Raw genomic sequence first — 24,139 nt, forward strand, 5'->3', positions numbered from 1 at the left:
CGAATATGAGCATCTTCTAAACGCATGATAGTGCGACTTTAAAATGAATGCATCAAAATCCATCCTTCTTAAGCTTAAAAAGTAAGGCCACGTGATCATTATAATACATTTTCTCTTATAATAGTAATAATAATAATAATAACGGTCTTTATTGATTTTGTTTTGGTTAGCCACGAAAAATACATTGCCTAGGGCGAGATTCAGGAGTAGAAAATCTACCCCTGCTCTTCCATCTAACCCATAAGGATTCCGCTTAATCGACAATGAATCACAGAAAAGAAATAAAAATATTAAAAATAAGATAAGTAAAATAGAAACAAAATTCAAAAGTGCTCTAATTATTATTGCCGTAGCAACTTCGAAATAATGCGAGTTCTAAATGCTTTGAAAGTGTACTTACTGATGTCCATATCTAATGTATTAAACCATTGCGTTAAATTTAAGAGAATGACCTCTCAAATATTAATTATGTTATACGTACCATTATAAAATGATTGTTTCAAAAACATTCGAAAAGAACTGTTTGAATTAAGACGCATGAAGCACTACGAAGATAAGAAAATAAAAATTCGCATTAATATACGCCGCCAATGGATGGCCATTACAACACCTAAACATGTTCTTCAAGAAAAAAACACTAAGAACTTTAGGCGCCAAATAAAAAACTGTTATTTTGAATCACACGTTATAACCAATTAATGAAAATTTTGTAGATATATTAAATAATAAGGCATGTATAAAAATAGGTCAATTCCTCAATGTTAAGGTCAAATTTTAGCGGTTCACCCAAATCGAAGTCTATGAAAGTGTAGGAAGAAGAAGCTACACACTCATACGGAAGTAGTGGCGAATTTGCGGATTAGTGGTAATCCAAAAAAAAGCAACAAAGTTAGATGTTCAATTGAGACGTGCGGACACGTTAACCTGTAACTAAGAATAGAAACGTATAATTTTAGTCACCAGTTTTGCTTAATTGACAAGTTTACAAATAAATTTCATGATATCTCACGATTAGATTTTGTCAAAATTCAAAGCAACGAAAAATCCACCGTCTCTTTTATCTTAAAAGCACATTTACGTCTAATTTAATTACATGAATTTATTTATTAATAATTAATTAACAATAAATTTATATCAGTCTTGAAATGAATTGATTTATAACAGTTAAAATATTATTTATGTAGTCACCCACACATGCACAATTTCATACAGCGCGAACTATTTATTACTTCGGCGTTGAAAATGGAACTGTCCTGAAACGTAATTAAATTTGCTTACATGGCAATACTCGAGTGTTCTCAAGTGCTACTGAATCTTTCCTACTCTTTCGCATCCGATATTCGGAATTGCCAGCTGTATAACGCCATGAATCTGTAGTTTCAAGTGCTCTATCACATTCGAAAAATCTTTGTAACTAGGCTTATCAAAAGACCGGTCTTTTGTTACCAAATAATACAGAAATTATCCCTGCCCATGTAGGAAACACACTTTATACACGTCGTGACGTTGAAGGTAGATTTCTCATGCGTTTTACCATTCCGACTGCCTGTAGTTGTAAAGCAGTACTTCTGGGTCTTGTAAATGCCCAATAGTTGACATAGGCTTTGGAATAGCGCAGACTCAAAATTTCGTCCCTAGTCAGAGTGTAGTCCCAGAACGTCTACCACGATTGTCGCTTCTTGCTTTGGTAGAGCATATGCTCCTGTCAATTTACTGAAATAGTCCATGGCCACCAAGAGGTTTTTGTTTCCAGCAGCTGTCTCTGGAAAAGGGCCCGAGATATCAGTAGGTATTCTTTCTAGCCGTTCTACATGCCTATACACATGCCCTTTTTGCTTATTCGCTTAATGTGTCCTTTCAGGGTAGGCGGGAGTCTATGATGACTCCCAAATAATTCACTGACTTGGTTAGACCCAGTTGACGTCCTCGAAGAGTGAATCGGCAACACTGGTGCACACTCGTTTCTTATTTCAACGCGCTTTATTTAGTTCTGTTCTCTTTTATTATGGAGGAACTTTCCAAATTCAAAACCAAAATCATTGTCATGTTAGTAGCATCAGCCGCCATGGGTTCTTTTAGTCGTCTCTTACGACACGCAGTAAGGGTATTCTTTCACGCCCCTCCCCCCCACACGGGTAAATACTTGTCCAAATGGGAAGGTCACGCAAAGGAACACATTAAAAGGGAGATAAAAGGGATGTGATCGCCATCTGTTACACTAATGAGATCGTATCACGGTACTGTTTGTGTTTAGTCTACCAACCTATCTTGCCATGTGTAATGGGTATGAATTTTTTAGTTACGCAAAATGCTTTTTGGTCTGGGAGTAAAATAATAAACTGTTGTAACCCACTGTATATAGTATAAATAAGTTTTGTGAACGAAGGTAAAATCTGCTGTAATTTTAAATTTAGATAAAGGGGAATGGACTTTGACCGGAGGAGACGGCGGAAATTGATATGAGTGTGAAAAGGGGAGTGCGCGCTGAAAGTTGTAACGAAGAACTTATGCTATTGCCTATTAGTAGTTTAAAGCGCACCATTTTACAACATTGCGAAGTATTTTAAAGAGGTGAAAAAAAATTAGTGTCGTTTAGGGCCAGAGTACCCAAAGTTTAAATCAAGGAGCAATATTCGATCTATTACCGGTTAAATTGTTTAGTTACTTAGTTTAAGTTTAGGTTTTAGTTTTAAGTTCATCGTAACTGTATTGATTTGATTTATTTGTGTACCTATTTAGTTAAATAATAAATGTATTCAAATTAATGTAATCTACTACGATTGGAATCATCACAATCATTAATTTTTCTCACAGGGACAGAAAGGGTCTAAATTTCAAAAGTACACCAAATTATGAAAATTGTTTAATCCCTCCAGGTATATTGGAGTATAAATTTCGGTAGTAATATCTTGGCCCAAATTTTTAATATTATGTGTGAAATTAACCATTTACCTGCGAAAATCAAAATTCATTTTATAGCATTACGAATAAAAGTAATTCTGATAAAAAGTTCTGCATTATCTTAAACCTAAAATGCAACCATCATATATCAATTTTTCTCAGTATACGAAGTACCTATGTCAAATAATACGAATTTTGCGTAATGGTAAAATAGGTACCTTTACTTGTTATAATATAAAAAATTGTTATTAAGAAGTTTATTACGCAATTATTATTTAGCACTATATTCAAGTTAATAATTGTAAAATAAATTTTTCCATTTGTATTAATAATTATGATTATAACCTATAAGTTGAGAAACGTAAAGGTTATCAAATTTTTTATAACAAAAGAGTTAATTGTTTATTTGATACTTTACAATTTTAAATAAATTGCCTTTATTGCAATTTTCAATACTATAACAAATAAAGCAAAATGCATATTATCTGACATACCTACCTCGTATACGATTTAAAAAATGTGATATCTGCTGGTTGCATTTTAGATTTCAGATAATGCAAAACTTTTTATGAAGAATATCTTTTTTTCGTAATGTTCATAATAGAAAACTTGCTCCGTGTTGCGAACTTAAGTGGACACACTGTATAACAAAGCGGCAATTATTCAACATTTGCAAAAATGATTGGAAGTGACGGTCTGCCACCATTACATTTATTTTAAGAAACGTAGGGACCTGCTAATACAGTTTCAAGTTGGTTATTATTGCAATAAATAAAATGCATGAAATTGTGCCTAGGTAAAATAGTTGCTGGTACACCAAGGATGCAAGGAAAATCAGTTTACGACTCTCAAATTATATATATTGCCTTCTTTACTTCGCTCGCCCATTCGGAAATAATAATCGACAACAAATTAAAGCTAAGAACACACAAATTCAGTCTTTTAATTCATATCATAACTGACAGATGATTTGTCACTAAAACCTGGTATTATCCGGCATTTTTTCGAAATACGCAATTTGATTATCTTCGACTTTATAATCGTGAATCCAGCGGTTACCTTTTCGTAAACTTCCATCAATCCCATCTTTCCAAACACCCGCCGGCAAATATACTTCTCTTTGACGTGCGCCTGAATATAAAACTGGAGCGACTATTAAATCTTCTCCCACAGAAAATTCATCTGCGACAATATGGCAGGCGGGATCATTGGGTTCTATCATCCAAAGTGGGCGAATTAAGGGCAAACCGGAATCTAACGCCTCGTCCGCATATTTCTTCAAATAAGGTGTGACCTAATGAAGTTGATTTAGTGTATAGTAAAGGTATAGTGAAGATACTCACCGTTTGTTGCCTTAGTAGTGTTAAAATGCGTGCCATTTCCAGCACCTTATCATCTCCGTATTTGCTAGGAAGGTGCGTGAACCGAATAACAGGTAGGAATGTTGCGAGTTGAAGCCATCGTACGTATAACTCTTTGTCTGGCAGCAATACGTCCGCATCAGATGTTGAATTGACAGACGCCCACCAACCCGGCGCTTCGTAATCACCGCCAACAGCGCCGGGAATTAAAAAGGGATAGCCGATTAATCCGTATGTCAAAACTGTGGGTATAACTCGTTGTAACCCGTCCCATGATGATTCAAATTGTGGGAGAGATACAAACGATGGTGCTCTCGGCATTTCAATTGCGCTGTTAACACCAAAGATGTTGACCGCGCCCTGGATACTGTTTATGAACTGAGTTTTGTAATGATCCGGATTAATTAGTGGCTTTTCGCATTGGTAATAATGTGGCATATTGTAAGCAACTCCCAAATCTAAATAGAAAGCGTCAAACTTGTATTTGTTCATTACAGCTCTCAGTTTGTCTTGAAACCATGGTATGGTTCGATTATACGTTATATCCAGCACTCCGGCACTTTCAAGTGATTTGTAGCGGGTCAATGCCGGAATTCGTCTATCACTAAATCTCTCAGAAATTAAATATCTATTCTTAACCGCATGAGCAAAACTTTCACTTTCTGTGGAAATATAGGGTTGAATTGTGAAAACTATGCGAAATCCTCTTCTGTGCATGATTGTAATGGTTTCCTCCAGTGAAGGAAATCGTTCTGTGTCAACGGTGAAATCCCCAATTTGCTTTTGCCAAAATTCGTTTATGAGCACGTGGCCTTGTTTTAGAAAACCAAGGGCGATAACGTCATCAGTGTAATTGGCAACCGCGCCTTCAGTAAATTCTTCTTTTGTAGCTGTCGTTATTTCCCACAGAGGTTCGGTGAGAAGAGAATAGATGATATTAATTTCCTCCTTTTTTAAACCGTCCCACAAAGTTTTTTCAGTCATAAACGAATGTAACCTAGTCATTCCGGAACCGATACAAACACTGTAGGTTAGATGGGGCAGAGGGTGCAATCTGTTCACAAATGCAAAACTATCATACTGTCCCTGCAGACACAGCTCTCTGCCCCGCTGATTACTTACAGACACGTACAGGGGCGTTTCATTATCTATCAGAATTGCTGCACCTTTTGAGTTGAGAAAAAATCTTCTGAGGACATTTCCCCATTCGTGTTTTTCAATTCTTCCGGTTACGAAGGGTGCAAAGGAATGCAGCCCTTTTTCTAAAGGCCATGCTGATTCCGAAGTCTGCCCTCCGCCGTACCAGTGCCCACTTCCAAGTGATAAATCGAAGCAATCAGTCGGATTGATGTTCTCGGAGAGAGATATCCACTGTAGATTATAACAGCGCACTTCTGGATTCAAGTCGTAATGCTTCAAATACAATCTTGCGCGATCCATCCACTCAAAACATATGCTCCCATCGTTCCTTTCATCGGCAGGAAGGCAAGAATGCGCCTGCTTGTAGTTCATTGTAATGCCAAGCCGCCCTCGGATCGAATTTATGCCGTCCAGATTATAAATTTCAATTAACCGAGCCGCTTTGTTAAATTTAATTTTTTCAAAGTACGCCCTTTGCAAAACTTTCTGCTGGTAAAGAACATAGGCGAGCGTGACGAGAAAGATAATTGTCAAAAAGAGAAAAGCGACACACGCCCGTATTTTGTAGTCGTGAGGTTTTTTCTTCTTGAGCACACCTGGAAACATCTAAAAAAAACAGAACCTTAACCTGCCCAACCAACGCGCTTTGGCACTCACCTGCATTTTTTCACGTAGCAAACTCGCCAATGAATTAATCGACGTAATTGAGTTTGCCGGTGAATTGCTTCTGTCGTCGTCATCCCCTTGAGGTTTCAACATCTTAAGTGGTGGACTGGTAACCGATTTTCTTCTGTAATTTTTCAAAGGTACACTAAAACAAAGGAAAACGTAATGATGTTGCGAAGTTCATTAGTGGTTTTGTCGCAGGAAGTTAAAAATTGTTTAAGTAACTGCTCAGGCGATGTATTTGAGAATGGCAATGACAGTCTACTGACGTGGATTGCTCTTCTGCTTGAGGGATGTGTGGGAAGTGAGATGATTGAAGTTTGACGAACTAAAAGCGCAATTATCTGCAAATCGTTTTGTAATTTTGTTAAGTATTTAGATCTAAATTTGTCAAATTCCACGAAGTTGCTTTGCCAGAAGTTCATTGTTAGTTTCTCGTACCTAATTGTTACGCATTTATTTATGCATAAAAGATATTACTTTAAGATCATTGTGTTCTCTTATATTAAACCCCTATTTTATGACTTTATTAAAAGATGATGGTTTAATTTTGTATGAAGATAAGGATGTTGCAAAAAATGGAGTCCGTATATAGGAATTATTTATGGAGGAAGGGGCTTTAGTGGAGAAGAGCTGGAAAGCGAATGAATTTGATCAACGATACAAAGCTAGATACAAAGGTTCCTGGTGATGACGGATTGCCAGAGAAGGTGCATGATGTCCATCTGGTTTGTAAAGTACATGAGACTGGAGAACTACCGTCATCAGATTTTGAAAAATGCATCACAATACCGTTGCCAAAAAAATCACCGGTTTTAAGCGACTCTATGACAGTCAGGAAGCACTACAAGGGCGGTGATCACTCTAGATACGTGGGGTATCATGACGTTATGCCGTGCAATTTTATTAAGACTCGATTTTTAAGAAAATCACCCGACGGATTTTGAAGAAATTTTTTATTCTAACGGTACTTCAATTTTCTACTAAAATGGTTGAATTCATCTTTACGATATTCCTTATAGATTTTGTGTTATAAACAAAAAACCGTCAAAAGTTGTAATTGATTAAAATTAAAATTAAATTATTTAAAATTTACCCCTCATCCCTGCAATCGTGTTTTGTGCATTTCAGGCATTCTCACTATCCCAAGATTATCACAAAGGTACCTGACAGTAAATTAAATTCTTTCTTTCCCATCGCAACAAATAAGTGATATTTTCGTTTGTTTGTGTTTTCTATCTGAACAAATTAAGATGGGTCGATTAAATAAATTGAATACAGATTTTTCTAATTTTTTCGAAAACGAATCGACCGATTTAAAAAAATCAAACGTCAAGATAAAGGACTTCGAAAGACCTTTCAAACAAGCTATTACTCGATACCATCTTGTCATTTAAAATTTTTAAGTTAATGGCCATGGGGGGCAGAAGGTGAAGGGGGGTGAAGTAACTTTTGGTTAAAAAGTTGTTGATCAAGTGATAACGATAGAAGTATGAAATATTATTATGAAAATAAAAAAGTGCAGTTAAGTAAAGTTTGTAGATGGCCATTTGATATATTGTGAAGTTTATTGAAGATTGTTAATGAAGACAAGTGACATCGAATGAAGTTAAAGAAAGAATTGTATACAATTTGTTTTAAATCTTTTTATTGAGTTAAAACCTACTTGCTTTTTAGATTGGATAGGTTACTTATTTTGGATTTTTGACATTAAATTTTTTAAGAATTTTAGAATTTTATGGGGATAGTTAATTAGGTTTTTAGGTCTGTCATTTTTATGTGGGATGTTTTTTGAGTAGGTTTAGGAGTTTTTAGGGTGTTCGATTTTTCACTTTTCTATGGGAAGCTCTCGTTTCTTTTATTGTTGTTTTTCGAATCTCATCAGGATTTCTTCGCTTTCAAAAACAGAAGGTGGTACTGTAACGGGTCGTATTAGATTGGATTTATTTTTTTGAATTTTTGTGTGCAAATACGCGAAAGTAGAATTTTTAAGTTGTATTCTCCCAGACAAATATTGCTCATGTTAATTTTCAAGTTTTAATTTTGATGATTGGAATCAAAGTGATGTGCGACATTTTCAATGCTTCTCTGTTCCTTTAATTGCGCCTAATCGTCAGTCACGGCAGAAAGTCTGGGTGAAAGCTCCAATCTCTGTGAAAAGTTACAATCCCTTAGGTCAGCACATTGCATATTTAAACCGTGGGAACCTCGCGTCAGCGATTCTAAATATGATTCACGACATTAAGACTAGCTTAGGGTTGAAAAAAAAATATTAGGAATAACCGCGTTAATCAATAGAACTCAAGCATCGCCATTTAAAAATATTGACGCCATTGACATATTTCCAAGGAGTAATTTCGTTTGAATGGCAGTTTTCAGTATGTACTTTCTATGGAAATGAAGGAAATTAACGTTTAGTGGAGCAGAGTTTCGGGTTTATGATCTGTAAAAGTGACAACTTGCCAATTGACCTCATTATTAGCCACTTTCAAAAGCTGCCGAGAAAGCCCACTTTACAAGTGAAAAAAAGATTAATAATCATGTGAACATAGGCTAATATAAAACAATTATTTAACAATTTGCTGTCAAAATTATTCATTGGTGGTTCTTCTAATAAAGAATCATGTTGTGCCATACATCGTTGTATTCGTAATTTTAAAAAACACTCAATACAGTACGTATTTTTCTCCGGTCCATATAAAAATAGTTGATGCGCTTATAAAGTGCCTATGATATCTTTTCAAGCAGGGCCAGAAAAAAATTGAAACGAATATGGTGAATTTCGGTTTATTTCGAACATATTTGGAACTGACTGTATTGTCTGTGTGGAGACCATTTTTTATATCAGATGTTAAATTGACATTTTAATAGGTTTGATTAAGTAGGCTAGGTCTTTCTTTAACAGTAAGAGTGGTTAAAGTGATCGCCTTAACCGCAAGGGTACATCAAGTAAAACAAATGATTGCATTCTATGAATGCTGTCATTCTTATAAAAAATGGGGCGCGGAGCATAAAATAAATAAAATTAAGTTTATTTAATAAAATTGTTTCCATGAAAACGGGAGAACCTAAACTTGCTATTTTTGACGTTAAATGAAATTCAGAATTTTCAGTAGCTAATGAACCGTATTGAAATAGACGCATTTTTGCAACTTTTAATTTTTATCAAAATTACAAATCACAATCGCTGATTCGTTTTGAAATGAACGCCCTTGAATTTATACTCAATCAATAATTCATAAAAATCGCAATTAAGGGATGAATTTTGTGTTACTGCAGGTGTATAGGTACTATTACTATTTCATAGCCTCATAAGGCATGAGCCTTATGTGAATATGATGATAGTTCGAACGTAAATTTGAGATACTATGATAATTAAATTAACGCTATTCCTTACCATACGCTGTAAGTTTAGTGAAATACACACGAAAAATAGAAACATATAAAATATACGAAAATGCAACGGTAATTAAATAATAAAATGAATACCTAAAGAATTTAGAACAAAGAATATTGCACTTGCGACCACACTAAGTGAAGAGTGAGTAGCAAACTGTGATTATTCTATTGAAAAGCACCCAGGCTTATTTTGCCTCCTTAACTTTGATGTATGCAATTACGATTTCCGCGGACGGACCATTAAATTATTACAGCAACTCTCTGCACTTAGCTGCATGTAGCATACGACTTGGAGAAATTAATAACGTGTAGTTTTGATTGAGACGTCTAATCGAATAAGTACGAATCGTTTTGGATATTTTCTTATAGAATGTGGCATGTAGAACCCATAATTTCAAACAGATCCAAGATCGGACTACTAGATCAAAAGTTACAACCCTTTGAATTTTTTGTCAAAATTGGTTTTACGCACCCAAATTAATAAGAAAAAGGTTTTTCCCGAGATATTTTGGTGCAGTCGATTTTTGGTAAAAAAGGAAGGTCTGCCTTTTTTTTGGCCCGAAAAAGAAATTGTATCCGATCGACCGGAGAAAAATATTTTCTTATAGAATGTGGCCTGTAGAATCCATAATTTTAAACAGTTCCAAGATCGGACTACTAGATCAAAAGTTACAGCCCTTTGAATTTTTTGTCCAAATTGGTTTTTTGCCCATAACTTTTGATTGAGACGTCTAATCGAAAAAGTAACAATCGTTTTGGATTCTACGCACCCAAATTAATAAGAAAAAGTTTTTTCCCGAGAAATTTTGGTGCAGTCGATTTTTGGTAAAAAAGGAAGGTCTGCCTTTTTTTGCCCCGAAAAAGAAATTGTATCAGATCGAGCGGAGAAAAATATTTTCTTATAGAATGTGGCCTGTAGAATCCATAATTTTAAACAGTTCCAAGATCGGACTACTAGATCAAAAGTTACAGCCCTTTGAATTTTTTGTCCAAATTGGTTTTTTGCCCATAACTTTTGATTGAGACGTCTAATCGAAAAAGTAACAATCGTTTTGGATTCTACGCACCCAAATTAATAAGAAAAAGTTTTTTCCGAGAAATTTTGGTGCAGTCGATTTTTGGTAAAAAGGGAAGGTTACTGCCTTTTTTTTGCCCCGAAAAAAAATTGTGTCAGATCGACCGGAAAAAAGTATTTTCTTATAGAATGTGGCCTGTAGAATCCATAATTTCAATCAGTTCCAAGATCGGACTACTAGATCAAAAGTTACAGCCCTTTGAATTTTTTGTCAAAATTGGTTTTTTGCCCATAACTTTTGATTGAGACGTCTAATCGAAAAAGTAACAATCGTTTTGGATTCTACGCACCCAAATTAATAAGAAAAAGTTTTTTCCCGAGAAATTTTGGAGCAGTCGATTTTTGGTAAAAAAGGAAGGTTTTAAACCACTGCCTTTTTTTGCCCCGAAAAAAAAATTGTCTCAGATCGACCGGAAATTGGACTTGGAGAAATTAATAACGTGTAGTTTTGATTGAGACGTCTAATCGAATAAGTACGAATCGTTTTGGATATTTTCTTATAGAATGTGGCATGTAGAATCCATAATTTCAAACAGTTCCAAGATCGGACTACTAGATCAAAAGTTACAGCCCTTTGAATTTTTTGTCAAAATTGGTTTTACGCACCCAAATTAATAAGAAAAAGTTTTTTCCGAGAAATTTTGGTGCAGTCGATTTTTGGTAAAAAGGGAAGGTTACTGCCTTTTTTTTGCCCCGAAAAAAAATTGTGTCAGATCGACCGGAAAAAAGTATTTTCTTATAGAATGTGGCCTGTAGAATCCATAATTTCAATCAGTTCCAAGATCGGACTACTAGATCAAAAGTTACAGCCCTTTGAATTTTTTGTCAAAATTGGTTTTTTGCCCATAACTTTTGATTGAGACGTCTAATCGAAAAAGTAACAATCGTTTTGGATTCTACGCACCCAAATTAATAAGAAAAAGTTTTTTCCCGAGAAATTTTGGAGCAGTCGATTTTTGGTAAAAAAGGAAGGTTTTAAACCACTGCCTTTTTTTGCCCCGAAAAAAAAATTGTCTCAGATCGACCGGAAATTGGACTTGGAGAAATTAATAACGTGTAGTTTTGATTGAGACGTCTAATCGAATAAGTACGAATCGTTTTGGATATTTTCTTATAGAATGTGGCATGTAGAACCCATAATTTCAAACAGATCCAAGATCGGACTACTAGATCAAAAGTTACAACCCTTTGAATTTTTTGTCAAAATTGGTTTTACGCACCCAAATTAATAAGAAAAAGGTTTTTCCCGAGAAATTTTGGTGCAGTCGATTTTTGGTAAAAAAGGAAGGTCTGCCTTTTTTTTGGCCCGAAAAAGAAATTGTATCAGATCGACCGGAGAAAAATATTTTCTTATAGAATGTGGCCTGTAGAATCCATAATTTCAAACAGTTCCAAGATCGGACTACTAGATCAAATGTTACAGCCCTTTGAATTTTTTGTCGAAATTGATTTTTTGTCCATAACTTTTGATTAGTGATGTGGATTGTAAAATAACGATTTGTAAGTTACATAAAAAACGGTTATATTACGCGTAACTTACAAGAGGTCGGTTTTTTTATGTAATTTATGTCTTTTATGAAATTGACGTAACTTACGTTTTTTATTTAAAAAATCGTAATTTTTGTAAGTTACATAAATGTAATACCTATTTCATACATTTTGATCGGTAAATAAAATACATAAAAAACATAAACAATTGGTAATTTTACACGTAATATTACGCACTTAAAAAAAACGTGTAATTTAACATCACTACGTGTAAGGTTTACCTGATGTTGGCCATTTCGATTTTATCCTCATCTTTACTCATCGTTTACGAACAGGCAATTATTCTTAATAATCACTTTTAAAACTATTTAGGAATTAGTATGTTGGTACCTTCTACTGTAGGTACCTAATCTTATCTTTATGAAATTTCGAGTAGGTACGTTGCGCCAAAGATCAAAGAAGATCAAAAGAAAAATACTCGTATTTCATATCAGGTAATGTGTAATTTCGTTTACGTAGGTACCTTTGTGGAGAGGTCCGCTTAGTGATTTGGTACCTATCAAATATTTGCATAGCATTTGATTTTACAGCCCTTGCTATCTAATTAACTTATGTATCGTACGAGGGGACATTTTTATGTAATCGACCTAGATATGAAAGAAAAGGAATTTAAGGCACATGTTTCCCTCCGTTTCTGTAATAAACAAATACCTTCAAAAATATTCTAATCATTCTAATGTGGTGGCCTGCGCAGGGCAACCTAAAGGAAGCAGCGCCTCGAAGTCACTGGAGCCATGAAAACCAATGATCTTTTCTTCTTATTAACTGCCACTATTGTGAGTGCGGTTAATAGGTTAGGGAGCGGAATTACTGGTCTAGCATCCGTTTCCTACACGAATAGCTGACTCGGTTGCGCTATAGGAAACAGAAAAATATGACCCGCAGACTGATAGATAGCAATTTCCATTTAAATAGCCATAGAATCAATTAGATATAGAGCTAAAAACCGCTTCCTCATTTTATAGACGAGCTGTTTACGTATTACGCCAGTTATGAGTACTAGAAAACCATAAGCCAATATCTATACACTCAATTATCACTGCCAATCAGAAATCACCACAAAAAGTAAAATAAGTACTTGCCTGGGTTTGACTATGAACTCGTCATCAGATGTATCACTTTCCACATGTTGCGTCTTCTGCGTGTCCTGCAACAATGAAGAAATACTCAAAAACGACAGAAAGCACAAAGTGGAAATTGTATTAGAACATAATTATATACCAGTCCATAGAATGTATTTTCACAATTCATGCCGTGTCCTTGAAGTCATTTTTCGCTTTTCCTATTAATTTTCCTGCGAATTTAAAAATGAAAAAGTCTCCAAAAAAATTCTTGTGGGATTTTCTTTACAGAAAAGCGAGAATTGTATAAGACTGGCATTGTGCAGTAGGTGTGCGGCATTAGTTTCGAATGTTATCTTTTATGATTTCAATAAAAGGAACTGTTCTCTACCAACTTACCGCCCCTTGTTTCTTATCCCTTATGAAAATTGAGGGTTGGCGGGGGGACTGGTTTTATCCTTCATGGTGCTCTAACGTAAGGTCTCAATGAAAAGAATTTATTCCTACTAACCATAGTCATCCTCCTCCTCCTCGACCCCTTATCGTGATCTATTATAATTGCTTATATCTCAAGAGCGGATTCCAGGAGGAGGGTATTCACAAAGAGAGATTTTGTTTGCGACATTTTGAAATCATTTTCAATTACGAATAGTTACATTGATTTTTTTAAGTGTTCGCCCTGAAGCTCTGCATAACATTTAAAAGGATACGTATACGTATACATAGATATAATTTCCCGGATCGCATCAAGGCATAGCAATTTTAGATTGGAACTTAAATAGCACCTTTTGACCACCACTACTCAAAAGTTTGGTATACCTATCTGAAATTTGAATTAAACACGATCACACCACGAAAACGAACAATTAAATACCTTCATAATCATAACTGTGATGTAAATTGTCGATTTTCACAACTTGGCGGATGTGGTAGACATACGACTAGACAGACTGTCCTCTATGATTGTGGAGCAACAGGTTTACCAAAAATACCTAACAATAATAACATTCCTCATTAAATAAATTTGCACTTACCAACTGTTGAGACATTCTATTCTCGGTTCATTTTAAAATAGCCCTCGGCCGGGTAGTTTTTTTCCATTATTCGAGATATAATAATAAATTAGGTGGGTTTTACGCTTGAGATCTATTTATTGGGGTCGTTTATATTGATAACTCAATGAGGGTAGTTCTTTACATATCCAATCCTTAAAGTTAAATCAATAACTTTGAAATTGTCAGCACAAACAACAAAATTATCATTCTAGGTTATCACAACTACGACTATTCGATAAGAAAATGATTTGCGTAAATTGTGGTTAATTTGGTAATTGTATGTTTTGAGCATTTTCATTTTCCAAATTATTGATACTCTCCCTCGTTAAGAGAAAGTGGGATAGCCAAAAAAGGTATAGGTACATAAAATCTTCGTTTTCTTTGTAGGAAAGACAGTAGTGAACAAAATAGCCGCCTTACACAATAAATTAGTTGCGTACGTAAAATGCGATGTAATAAAGGCAAAAGGTTACGTATGGGCAGATGGTACAACAAATGCACACAAAGTGTTAGGAGGAACTTGCACAGTACCGGACATCATAGATTTTTTGGGAATATAAAAAAGCAAAGTACAACAATTGACATTTACAAATGTTTATTTAAAAAAAAACAATGGTTTAACACATGAAAAAGCCAAGGGGTTGCCACTTAGTGAAAAATCTTTACAAGTTCAAAGGATACCCGAGATTTTCTAAAGACTACCCGAAAATACTATTATTATCCCTCTTTATTATTATCCCTCTCTTGTTTTGGGCCCTCAACAGGCATGCGCCCAATTACAGAGTGACCCGCATAATGCTATTAACATACATACATACATAAAAATCTCCGAAGAATTCCAAGATTTCCCAAGAATTGCTAGAGATAGAGATTATCGTTCGTTTTTGGCCAAAAATATTCATTTAAAACTACTTTTTGCCAGAGTATGCTATCATAGTAGACAGCATAATAATTTGGCGAGTTCAGTTAAGACATTACCACAGTTATAGTTTATTTTGTCTGTTTATTAACAAGCTCCTAAGCGAGTTTATCATTTTGGATGTTCTCTGCCCGTTCGTGCGTCTGTGTACATGATAGCTCACGAACGGTTTCAAAATTTCAAACTCTGTTTTCAGTAATAACTAGACATTGGTCAAGGGACTAACAGATTTAATTTTGGGCATTTGGATTTTCTGTGCGGTCGTCTATGTACATGACAACCCTTATCGTTTGTGTACATGATAATTCGCGAACGATTTCGAATTTTTCAAAGTTTTCAGTACGTATTATGCGAGGTGTTATGCGAGATATTATGTTTTATCATCACGACAGCACACAAGGAAGAACTGATAAATTTCCAGTGATCCAGGAGGTCCAGTCCGTCCGCCCATCTGTACCAACTATAGCAAACGTGTGTTGCCATAATGCCCCATGTCGGCCATGTTTTTTTCCAATTTATTAGTGAGTTGATTGGTTTAACCGAATTAGTAGACTTTGCTATTGTTAAAATAATGGTGCCACAAGATTTTATAGTTTCTAATGACCTATAATAATAACTATAGAATATCTTAAAAGGCGAGGTTCTAAGTGTTTCTAAAAATATTCTAGGAAGGTTTTGACACGATTCCCAGAAAATTTTGAAATATTTGTAAAAAAAAATAGAAAAATAGAACATTGAATACTACCAAATCGCAAGGGGAGCATATGAATTAAAAATTTGAACCATTTATGAAATTAGGCAACCAACATTAGTAATAAATCAGCTATTAAATAAGAGAGGGTGCACCATATTTTAAAAACCAAAGATAATAAATAAATTGTGCTGCCACATAGTGTTGAATACGAGGTCGAATAGTGGTACTATCTAATTATACAATTGGTTTGTGTATATAGGTACTCTAACTTAGAATATATGATGGCTTCCATGGCCTTCTGCAGATTCCTTTGCATATTTTTAGGGGATACAAAATATCTCGTTGTCTTTTACATAGGTCAAATTAGATTAAACGCAAAAATCGATTATGTATTCAATCAGAGCTATGTTAATTCCTAGTGTGTAATTCAACAAATTCAAAGCATGCTTTTTTGTTTAAGTAGCCCTTCTGCACTTGTATACTTAGCAAAGGTGGAAATTTTGTCTGTATAAATAATACTGCAGTCGCAATCGCAATCTCGAAATAAAATTTTTGACTTTGGTTAATTTAAGTTATCTTAATTCTTTAATGCTTTGGCGTGGTCTTATATTAACATATTTGCTTTATTTAGAAAAAAAAACTGGTTGTGTTTTTATTTCGAATTTCCCGTCGTTTATCTAAAAAAATGCACTGGAAATTCTTTTCCGATTTAAAACTACTAGTAAAATTCGCTTAACTTATTGCCAACTTCATACATGATTTCATACATGATGGAGAATTGGATACGGCAACGTTACAAACTGAAATTTCCTAATTTTGTTTTTAATTTTAACAACCTGTCTTCTTTTTCGGAGGGACCCCCACGCACGCTCAAATATAATCTTACTCGATCTTATATTAACAAATGAGAAAGGAACGTTGACTATGTCATGTTTATCTGTCTCGTCTTTAGACAAACAACAACATTCTTGTACATATTGTAAATCATTATACGAGGACGGCTTCGTATAATAATAATTTACACTTTTTGGATCAAATCCCATTAACCAGCAAATGAATCAGCATCGAGAACAACCCTGTATTCTTCAATCAATTATTACCAAAGCACAATCCAGAGAGTAGTCATCGAGAGGTTGTTTCAAGCCGGCGGGTTGAAGTATGTCACCCTTTAGAAAACATCTGATATCTACCCCAGGACTGACGAGAAAAAAATAGCCGAAAGAATTCAAGATCTTACACGGCGAAGAAAACATTGTAAATAAAGAGGTTAGTTGTATTTATAGATTTTTTTCAAATTTATTTGATAACTTTAAGATCCGTTATCAAAGGTAAATATTGATCTGTTGTAATCGTGCTAGTAAAATTTAATAGGAGTCGAACAATAGGTGTAGTGTAGTTTATTAGAGAACTATAAGGGCTAATCGACGACATTTAAGTAAATTTCCAGTAATACAGTTTTCTTTTCCAGTTTTACTCAAACAAAAAGGAAGTGCCCAAAAAATTATTTGTAACGAACGGTCCCTTGCAAAATGGCACCCAATAGTGAAGCTTAAGTACCCGTTATAAAAATTTCTCGTAGGTGCCATCTTCATCTCTGTGACAAAGTCCCTGCGATATATTGCGCGTACAAAAAATTCAACGGAATTGGACTACAACTATCATCAGCAACGGGAGACATTACGATCGGGCTACTCAACGTTCAACTTTTTCACCACCCTTATTGCATTCTCAGAGTTAGGTATTAATGACAATCGTCCATTCCGCTCTTACAATACAACGTTCTTATTTCATGGGACGTATACTCATTCCTGCAAATGAACTTATTGCAACATTAGAATTTAATAACGTACTTTCGACACTATAAAATTCTTCGTTTACAAGTAATTGACGATACCTTAGAAAACTCACCTCTTGCTCACTAACACTTCGATGGTAATTTTCCAACAAATTAAGCTCTAAGGCATCCAAATTTGGCAAAGAAATACTGTTCCTTCTGAACGACGCCGTACATTCTGGAACGTCGGGCACGTCCTTACCGTCCCCTGATTCCTCATCCATGTCATCTTCCTCGTCACTAGGTGCAGAAGGTGCGGGAATCGCCCAACCTGGGGATCGTTGTTCCGCCGCAAGAGAGGAAGACGATGCCGAATCCACAACAATAATAGGAACGGTAAAGGGAATCTTGGGTTTCCTCTTTTTCCCAAAAAGGGTTTTCTTTTTGTTATTCATTTTGAAATAGCGCACTTTTCACTTGTTTTACATACATTTGTAATCACTCGCGCATCTCACACAAAGTGTCTACCTCAATATCTAATTATAAACAGGAACGAAATGTGCTACCGCCATCTCAAACAGGTTTTCTATTTAATCAAGTTTTAACAACCTATTTTTTTACGAATTTGGATTTACGTAAAAGATGTAAATTGGTAGGTAATGTAATAAGCAACCTTCTGACGTTCGAGCGGTGTTTGTTTTGAGCAAACTCCAGAAGCGAACAGGTACCTAGTTAATATGCGCACCTCTAATAACCAAAACTACATAATATATACGTTATTGACTCAAGGTAAATGAATAAATATTTATCTATGCGTTTTATGAACTGTAATACTTAATCATAGAGCCCGACAACTACTTTACGATTATTGTTGTTAGACATGAATACTTGAAATTGCGCACAACTTGTTGCGTTAGTAGTTACATTTCTACTTATTTCTTAAAATATACGTATTTCAGTGAGATAATCTTTTTTCCCACCTAAGCTTAGTGTGGGTGTTATGTAAGAGGACAAACAATTATTGTGTAGGCATGCAGTTGATAATGAAAAGTTGTCGTGTTATTATTTATCCCCAAATTTTAATTTTATAATCGTCGTTTACGTAACTTTTTAGTTTGTTAAAATAAATTGATATCTTATCCACTTTCTTATAGGTAAGTGGTACCATTTGATACAGTCATGCATTGCTTGTTTTGCTGTTAATTGACCTTGTAACATGTATTTAAAATTTGTTTTTATACAAGAATAAACAACGGGTCGTTGGCTACTATTGTTCATTTCTTTTATCCTTGTCTCCAAACTTCCCAAGGAAATACAATTTACAGAAGTCCACAGAGTTCAAAATCATTTACAAGAAGTGCACTTCTGGGCACAGCAGGCTAATAGTACAACGCCCGTGAAAATATCGGAAAAATACAGCCTCGAAAAATTCCGAAGAAGTAGGTAATTGTCAAAGTCCCTGCCTGATATCGAAAGGACTTCTTCAGCGCATTTTTATGCGACAGATACTGATTCTAATATTCGCCAGTTTTGACTCCATCATCAATCAGATCTTGTCGACGGCTACCACATTCCTTTTACCGGTACCCATTTCCGACCCATTCATCCGCAATTCGCGTTTTGACTCCACCAGGAGTAAGATCTGGTCGGGGGCTACCACATTCTTTTGCCGGTATCCACGTACGACTTCCCGTTCACCCGTAATTGTCATTTTGGTAGATTTCGCTAAAAACACAAAATAGTAGGTACTTAATTTTGGGGGCACCATAGCACGAGCCACGAGAAAGAGAGCTTTAAAAAATTTTTGGACGCTTGTTCTCGAGGATGCGCGCCTTGCAAAAGGTGGTTAATTTTGCCCATAAGAAAATTCAAATTCATATCTTGGGCATCGAAAACCAAACTTATACATCTCCAAATGCATGTGTAAAGAATCTAAAACTTTTGACATAGACCACAGAGAAGAGTTATATTGAATTTTTAATTGTTGTTTATTAATAAACTTTTGTTTGTTGTACTGTCAAAATTAAAAAAATTACATAAAAAGAGAACTTAACCGCTCAACAGACGTATGATATACGTTTACACGCTAGTTCTAACCTATGTGAAGAGAAAATTGCGACGAATGTAGAATGATATATGAAGGTGTCGTGACAAAAAAGTGAAGAAGACCGTGAGCGAGGCGTATTAGGGGATGTGGAGAACGCGTAACGGGGAAGAGATGGAGACATGAAAGTTAGTAATTAGTACGCCTGAATGGGAGGCAAGTGGGTATTATGTAAGTGCCCCTTCACCCTAGGCGGTTACAGAGCTGCTTAGTAGGAGCATTGGCTTATATGAAAGCCCTCACACGAAGCGATCGCGGCAGTTGAAACATTTAACACTAAACATTTAATGTAACGCAAAGTGAAAAAAGAAGTTCTATTTGTTACACAAAAAGACTCAGCGCACTTTCTAAGAAATGGATTTTATCTTTTATGGTATTACATCAATGGCCGTTTGGACCGGCAAATTTCAGCGGGGCTTAGCTTAAGTGTAGCTTAAAATCCATGGTAACTATTGTCTCAATATTCGCTGCCATGGATTTTAAGCTACGTTTAGGCTAAGCTCCGCTTAAATTTGTCGGTGCAAACGGCCACAAAGGTCTCAACAAAAGGAACTGTACTTTACCAACTACCACCCTTCTTTCTTACCCCTTATCAATTTGGCGTAGCGGTCTCTAACTTGCCAGTTTTTATAGTGGTATAGATAGAACACCTCCTGACTGCCATGCTTCGGAGGGCATATAAAGCTGGCGGTCCCGGCAGTCATACCACAATTGTTGCACAGACCTAGGGACCTAGCGAGTGCCACCCATACGGTACGATACGGTACCCCTTATCAAAACAGGGGATAGGAAAGGGGGACTGGTTTTATCATTCATGGTGCTCTAATGAAAGGAATTTATTCCTACCAACCATAGTCCTTGTCCTCATCCCCTAATCGTGATCGGTTATAATCCCTCATATCTCTAGAGCGGATTGTGGGAGGAGGGTAAAGTAAAATGAACGAAAAACTTGTCTTCAGCACTAGCTCTTAAGTTATCATACAGTTTATGACGAAATCCATAGAAGATATTAAGTAAATTAAACAGTTGCATATTGAAGGATGCGTGAAGAAGTTGGGAATGAGTAAAATAATAACAAGGCTTGAGACATATCGGTGGGAGGAAAAATGTAAAAATATGTGTAGCGCCGGTACCAAAGCGGCAATCACCAAGATTGCGCTCTAAGACCGATAGAGGGCGTCATGAAAAATGAGGGAGATACGTCAATGAAATTCATTGCCGTTGTTACCTTGTGCCTTGTGCTTGCATATGCAGTTGATCTGTTCATTATTTTAGTTATAGAATCGTAGTGTTAATTTATAGTTAAATAAACAGAAGATCTATAGTGGTGACCCCGATTAAAAAACGAGTTATATACCTACGTGAACAACACGATTAAAAATTCGGTTATCTCGCCTTCGCGCAATTGTCTGCGGTATTCTGATAAAGACACGCCATCTTGTCGATTCGTCGTTTAAAGATAATTTTAAATAACGACCCAATATGCCAAACGATAATCTTCCCGGTCAACCTCCCGCGGCTACTGAAAATGTGCCAACCGCTGTTTCCGTGGATCGTTGTAAATTGCCACCGTTCTGGCGCGCGAATCCTGAACTTTGGTTTGTACAAGTCGAAGCCGTCTTCGCTGTACACCGTATCACAACAGACTCTACAAAATACAATCTAGCTGTGGCGAACCTTGATCCCAATACGGTAGTCGAAGTTGCAGACATTTTGCGTTCGCCCCCGACTGCAGAGAAATATACCGCCCTTAAAACCGCGATACTTGCACGCTTGATGGACTCCGCTGATAGGCAATTGCACAAAGCTCTTACAGGTCTCGAGCTGGGCGACCGCAAGCCCTCACAGCTACTACGGCAAATGCAGCTTTTAGCCGGAGATCGCGCTTCAAATGATGTCCTTCGTGTAAAATGGCTCGACTTATTGCCGCCAACCACGCGACGTTTGCTGCAGGTATTTAAAGCATCCAATCTCGAGGAATTGGCAGTTGCCGCCGACGAAATTGAGGACCTCAACCCGACAGTGGTGTCCACATCAACCAGCAGCTCCAACCTGGCAGCCGTGACGCAGCCATTCAAACCATCGCACCCGCAGGCCGATATGGTTGCCGCCGAGTTGGTTTCATTGCGCACTTCAATCAATCAGCTAACCGCAAATATCAAGTCGCTGGTGGCAGGTGCTCCGCGCACATCAGTTGGGCCACGAAGAGGTCGCAGTCGCTCACGGACGCCATCTCAAGCGCGGGAGAGCTCTTCCACATCTGCTCGATCTGAACGCGTGTGCTGGTATCATAATCGATTTGGCTTGCAGGCGAAATATTGTCACTCCCCATGTTCATACGCCAAGGCTTCGGAAAACTAGGTCCACCGACGCCGCATAAGGTGGTCGCCGTTGGTGAGTTACTCATTGAAAACCGCCTTCTTGTCACAGATAAACGCACATCCATGCGATTCCTAGTGGACTCCGGATCCGTAATCTCACTCATCCCCAGAAAGGCGATATCAAAGCGCCTTCCACGGCAAGAGCTGGACCTGCACGCAGCCAATTCTTCTGTCATCGCAACTTATGGCACGAAAGAATTATCACTGAATATTGGTCTCCGGCGAGATTTTACCTGGCACTTCACCATTGCTGACGTCCAATTGGCAATCCTTGGAGCCGATTTTCTGCAGAATTTTGGCCTTATCATCGACTTGCGACAAAAATGCATTATCGACCCGCTAACATCACTATCGACTCCTGCTCAACTCGCGCCAGCACAAGTGCATAGCGTGGCAATTGCTCCAGGTGTCAGTGTGCCCGACGGTGACCTTGGGTCCGTTTATGCGCGGCTTGTCCGTGAGTTCCAGAGCTCGCCGGCTAATCGCAAAACGATGGCAGTCCTGTCCGACTTTCCAGTACAACACGTCATTGTTACTAATGGACATCCAGTTTTTGACCGTCCCCGTCGCCTGTCTGGAAAGCGTCTAGCAGCTGCGAAAAATGAATTTGATTTACTGTTGAAAAGTGGAGTTATCCGGCCTTCTTCAAGTCAGTGGGCCAGTCCTTTACATATGGTACCAAAAAAAGGTGGCGGTTGGCGAGCGACAGGAGATTATAGACGTCTGAATGCCACCACAGTCCCTGACCGCTACCCTCTACCTATCATAGAGGATCTTCTACAGGAAAGCAAAGGATCGGTATTTTCCGTCGTGGATCTCCATCGCGCTTTCTATCAAATCCCTGTGGCAGCCAAGGATATTGCAAAAACCGCCGTTACAACGCCTTTTGGGTTGTACGAATTTATTGGTATGCCAATGGGACTTCGCAACGCCGCCCAGACCCTCCAGCGGACAATGAATCATCTCCTTAAAAAAATGGATTTTGTCAAATGCTACGTCGACGACATCTTGGTCCATTCCAAATCGCACGAAGAGCACCGGCATCACCTCATTGAACTCTTCACAGTGCTTCAAGCTGCAAACCTCCATCCCAATTGGGCCAAGTCAACACTGGGCGCATCACAGGTAATTTTCGCAGGCTATGATGTTTCGAAAAACGGCTTCAAACCACCCGCTGCCAAGGTGCAAGCGATTCTCGACTTCCCAAAGCCACTCGATTCAACTGAGCTCCGGCGTTTTTTGGGTGTGATGAATCATTATCGTCGTTGCATCCCTCATGCAGCCCACCTGCAGGCTCCATTGACCGAGTTTTTAAAAGGAGCTCCAAAAAAGCAGGTTAAATTACAGTGGACTGAAGCGGAAGAAAAAGCATTCATCGATTGCCGCGCAAGTATCGCTAAAGCTGTCGGCGCCGCCTTTCTCGAGCCCGCAGCCCGTCTCGCACTTCGCACGGACGCTTCTAGCAACGCCATTGGCGCCGCCCTAGACCAGTGGCAAGAAAACAAATGGGTTCCTTTGGCATTCTTTTCCCGCAAGCTCTCCCCCACTGAGCAACGATACAGCACCTATGATCGTGAGCTCCTTGCAGTGTTCGCTGCAATCAAAAACTTCAGGCGAATCCTTGAAGGACGCCCTTTCACAATTTTCACGGACCATAAGCCGTTAGTATACGCCCTCGCCCAACGTGCAGATAAGGCATCTCCCAGGCAAGTAAATCATCTGGATTTTATCGCTCAATTTGATGCACGATTCGAGTTCACCCCAGGAGTAGAGAACTGTGTCGCTGACGCGCTCTCTCGCTCATGCACAATCGCGTGGCCAACTATGTTAGATGCGGCCACAATAGCGACGGCCCAAGTTACAGATGAGCAACTGCCACACTTACTCCGTAAGTCAAAAATCAAACTACGCTCCCTCAACCTCGACGGCCACATGCTTTACTGTGTGGCTTATAACAACTTATTGAAGCCGTACATACCAGTTCAATTACGACGTCAAGTCTTCGATGCTGTTCATAATCTGGCGCACCCAAGTGGTCGCGCCACTGCAAAAAAGATACAA

At 37.4% G+C, this 24,139-nt stretch overlaps 1 protein-coding gene across 11 annotated transcripts; it reads right to left on the reverse strand.

The window, feature by feature from the left end:
- Positions 1-3,739: 3,739 nt before the first annotated feature.
- On the reverse strand, positions 3,740-18,500 carry LOC116166815 (myogenesis-regulating glycosidase). 11 transcript variants are annotated; one of them, XM_031481963.1, is made up of 7 exons: positions 14,186-14,399; positions 14,026-14,108; positions 13,663-13,974; positions 13,173-13,237; positions 6,060-6,213; positions 4,245-6,008; positions 3,740-4,195 (listed from the first exon to the last, which is right to left on the reverse strand). In XM_031481963.1, the coding sequence occupies exons 3-7, from the start codon at positions 13,669-13,671 to the stop codon at positions 3,878-3,880; spliced, it is 2,310 nt and encodes a 769-aa protein (XP_031337823.1). In that variant the 5' UTR covers positions 13,672-13,974; positions 14,026-14,108; positions 14,186-14,399; the 3' UTR covers positions 3,740-3,877. The 11 variants fall into 11 exon arrangements, with proteins under 11 accessions (XP_031337823.1, XP_031337824.1, XP_031337826.1 ...); XM_031481964.1 differs by having other exon boundaries at positions 13,663-13,970; positions 14,026-14,143; XM_031481966.1 differs by having other exon boundaries at positions 13,971-13,974; positions 14,026-14,143; positions 14,186-14,398.
- Positions 18,501-24,139: the final 5,639 nt, after the last annotated feature.

The sequence above is a fragment of the Photinus pyralis genome, unplaced genomic scaffold (genome assembly GCF_008802855.1).
Source record: "Photinus pyralis isolate 1611_PpyrPB1 unplaced genomic scaffold, Ppyr1.3 Ppyr1.4_LG3b, whole genome shotgun sequence".
In the NCBI taxonomy this organism is placed as follows: Eukaryota; Metazoa; Arthropoda; class Insecta; order Coleoptera; family Lampyridae; genus Photinus; species Photinus pyralis.

Coding starts and splice junctions, on each gene's coding strand:
- LOC116166815 (XM_031481959.1), bottom strand. CDS start 18,048: ATGAATAACAAAAAGAAAACCCTTTTTGGGAAAAAGAGGAAACCCAAG. Junction 6,214..13,172: donor GAGTTCATAGTCAAACCCAG/GCAAGTACTTAT, acceptor CCTTTGTTTTAG/TGTACCTTTGAAAAATTACA. Junction 4,196..4,244: donor CACTACTAAGGCAACAAACG/GTGAGTATCTTC, acceptor CAACTTCATTAG/GTCACACCTTATTTGAAGAA.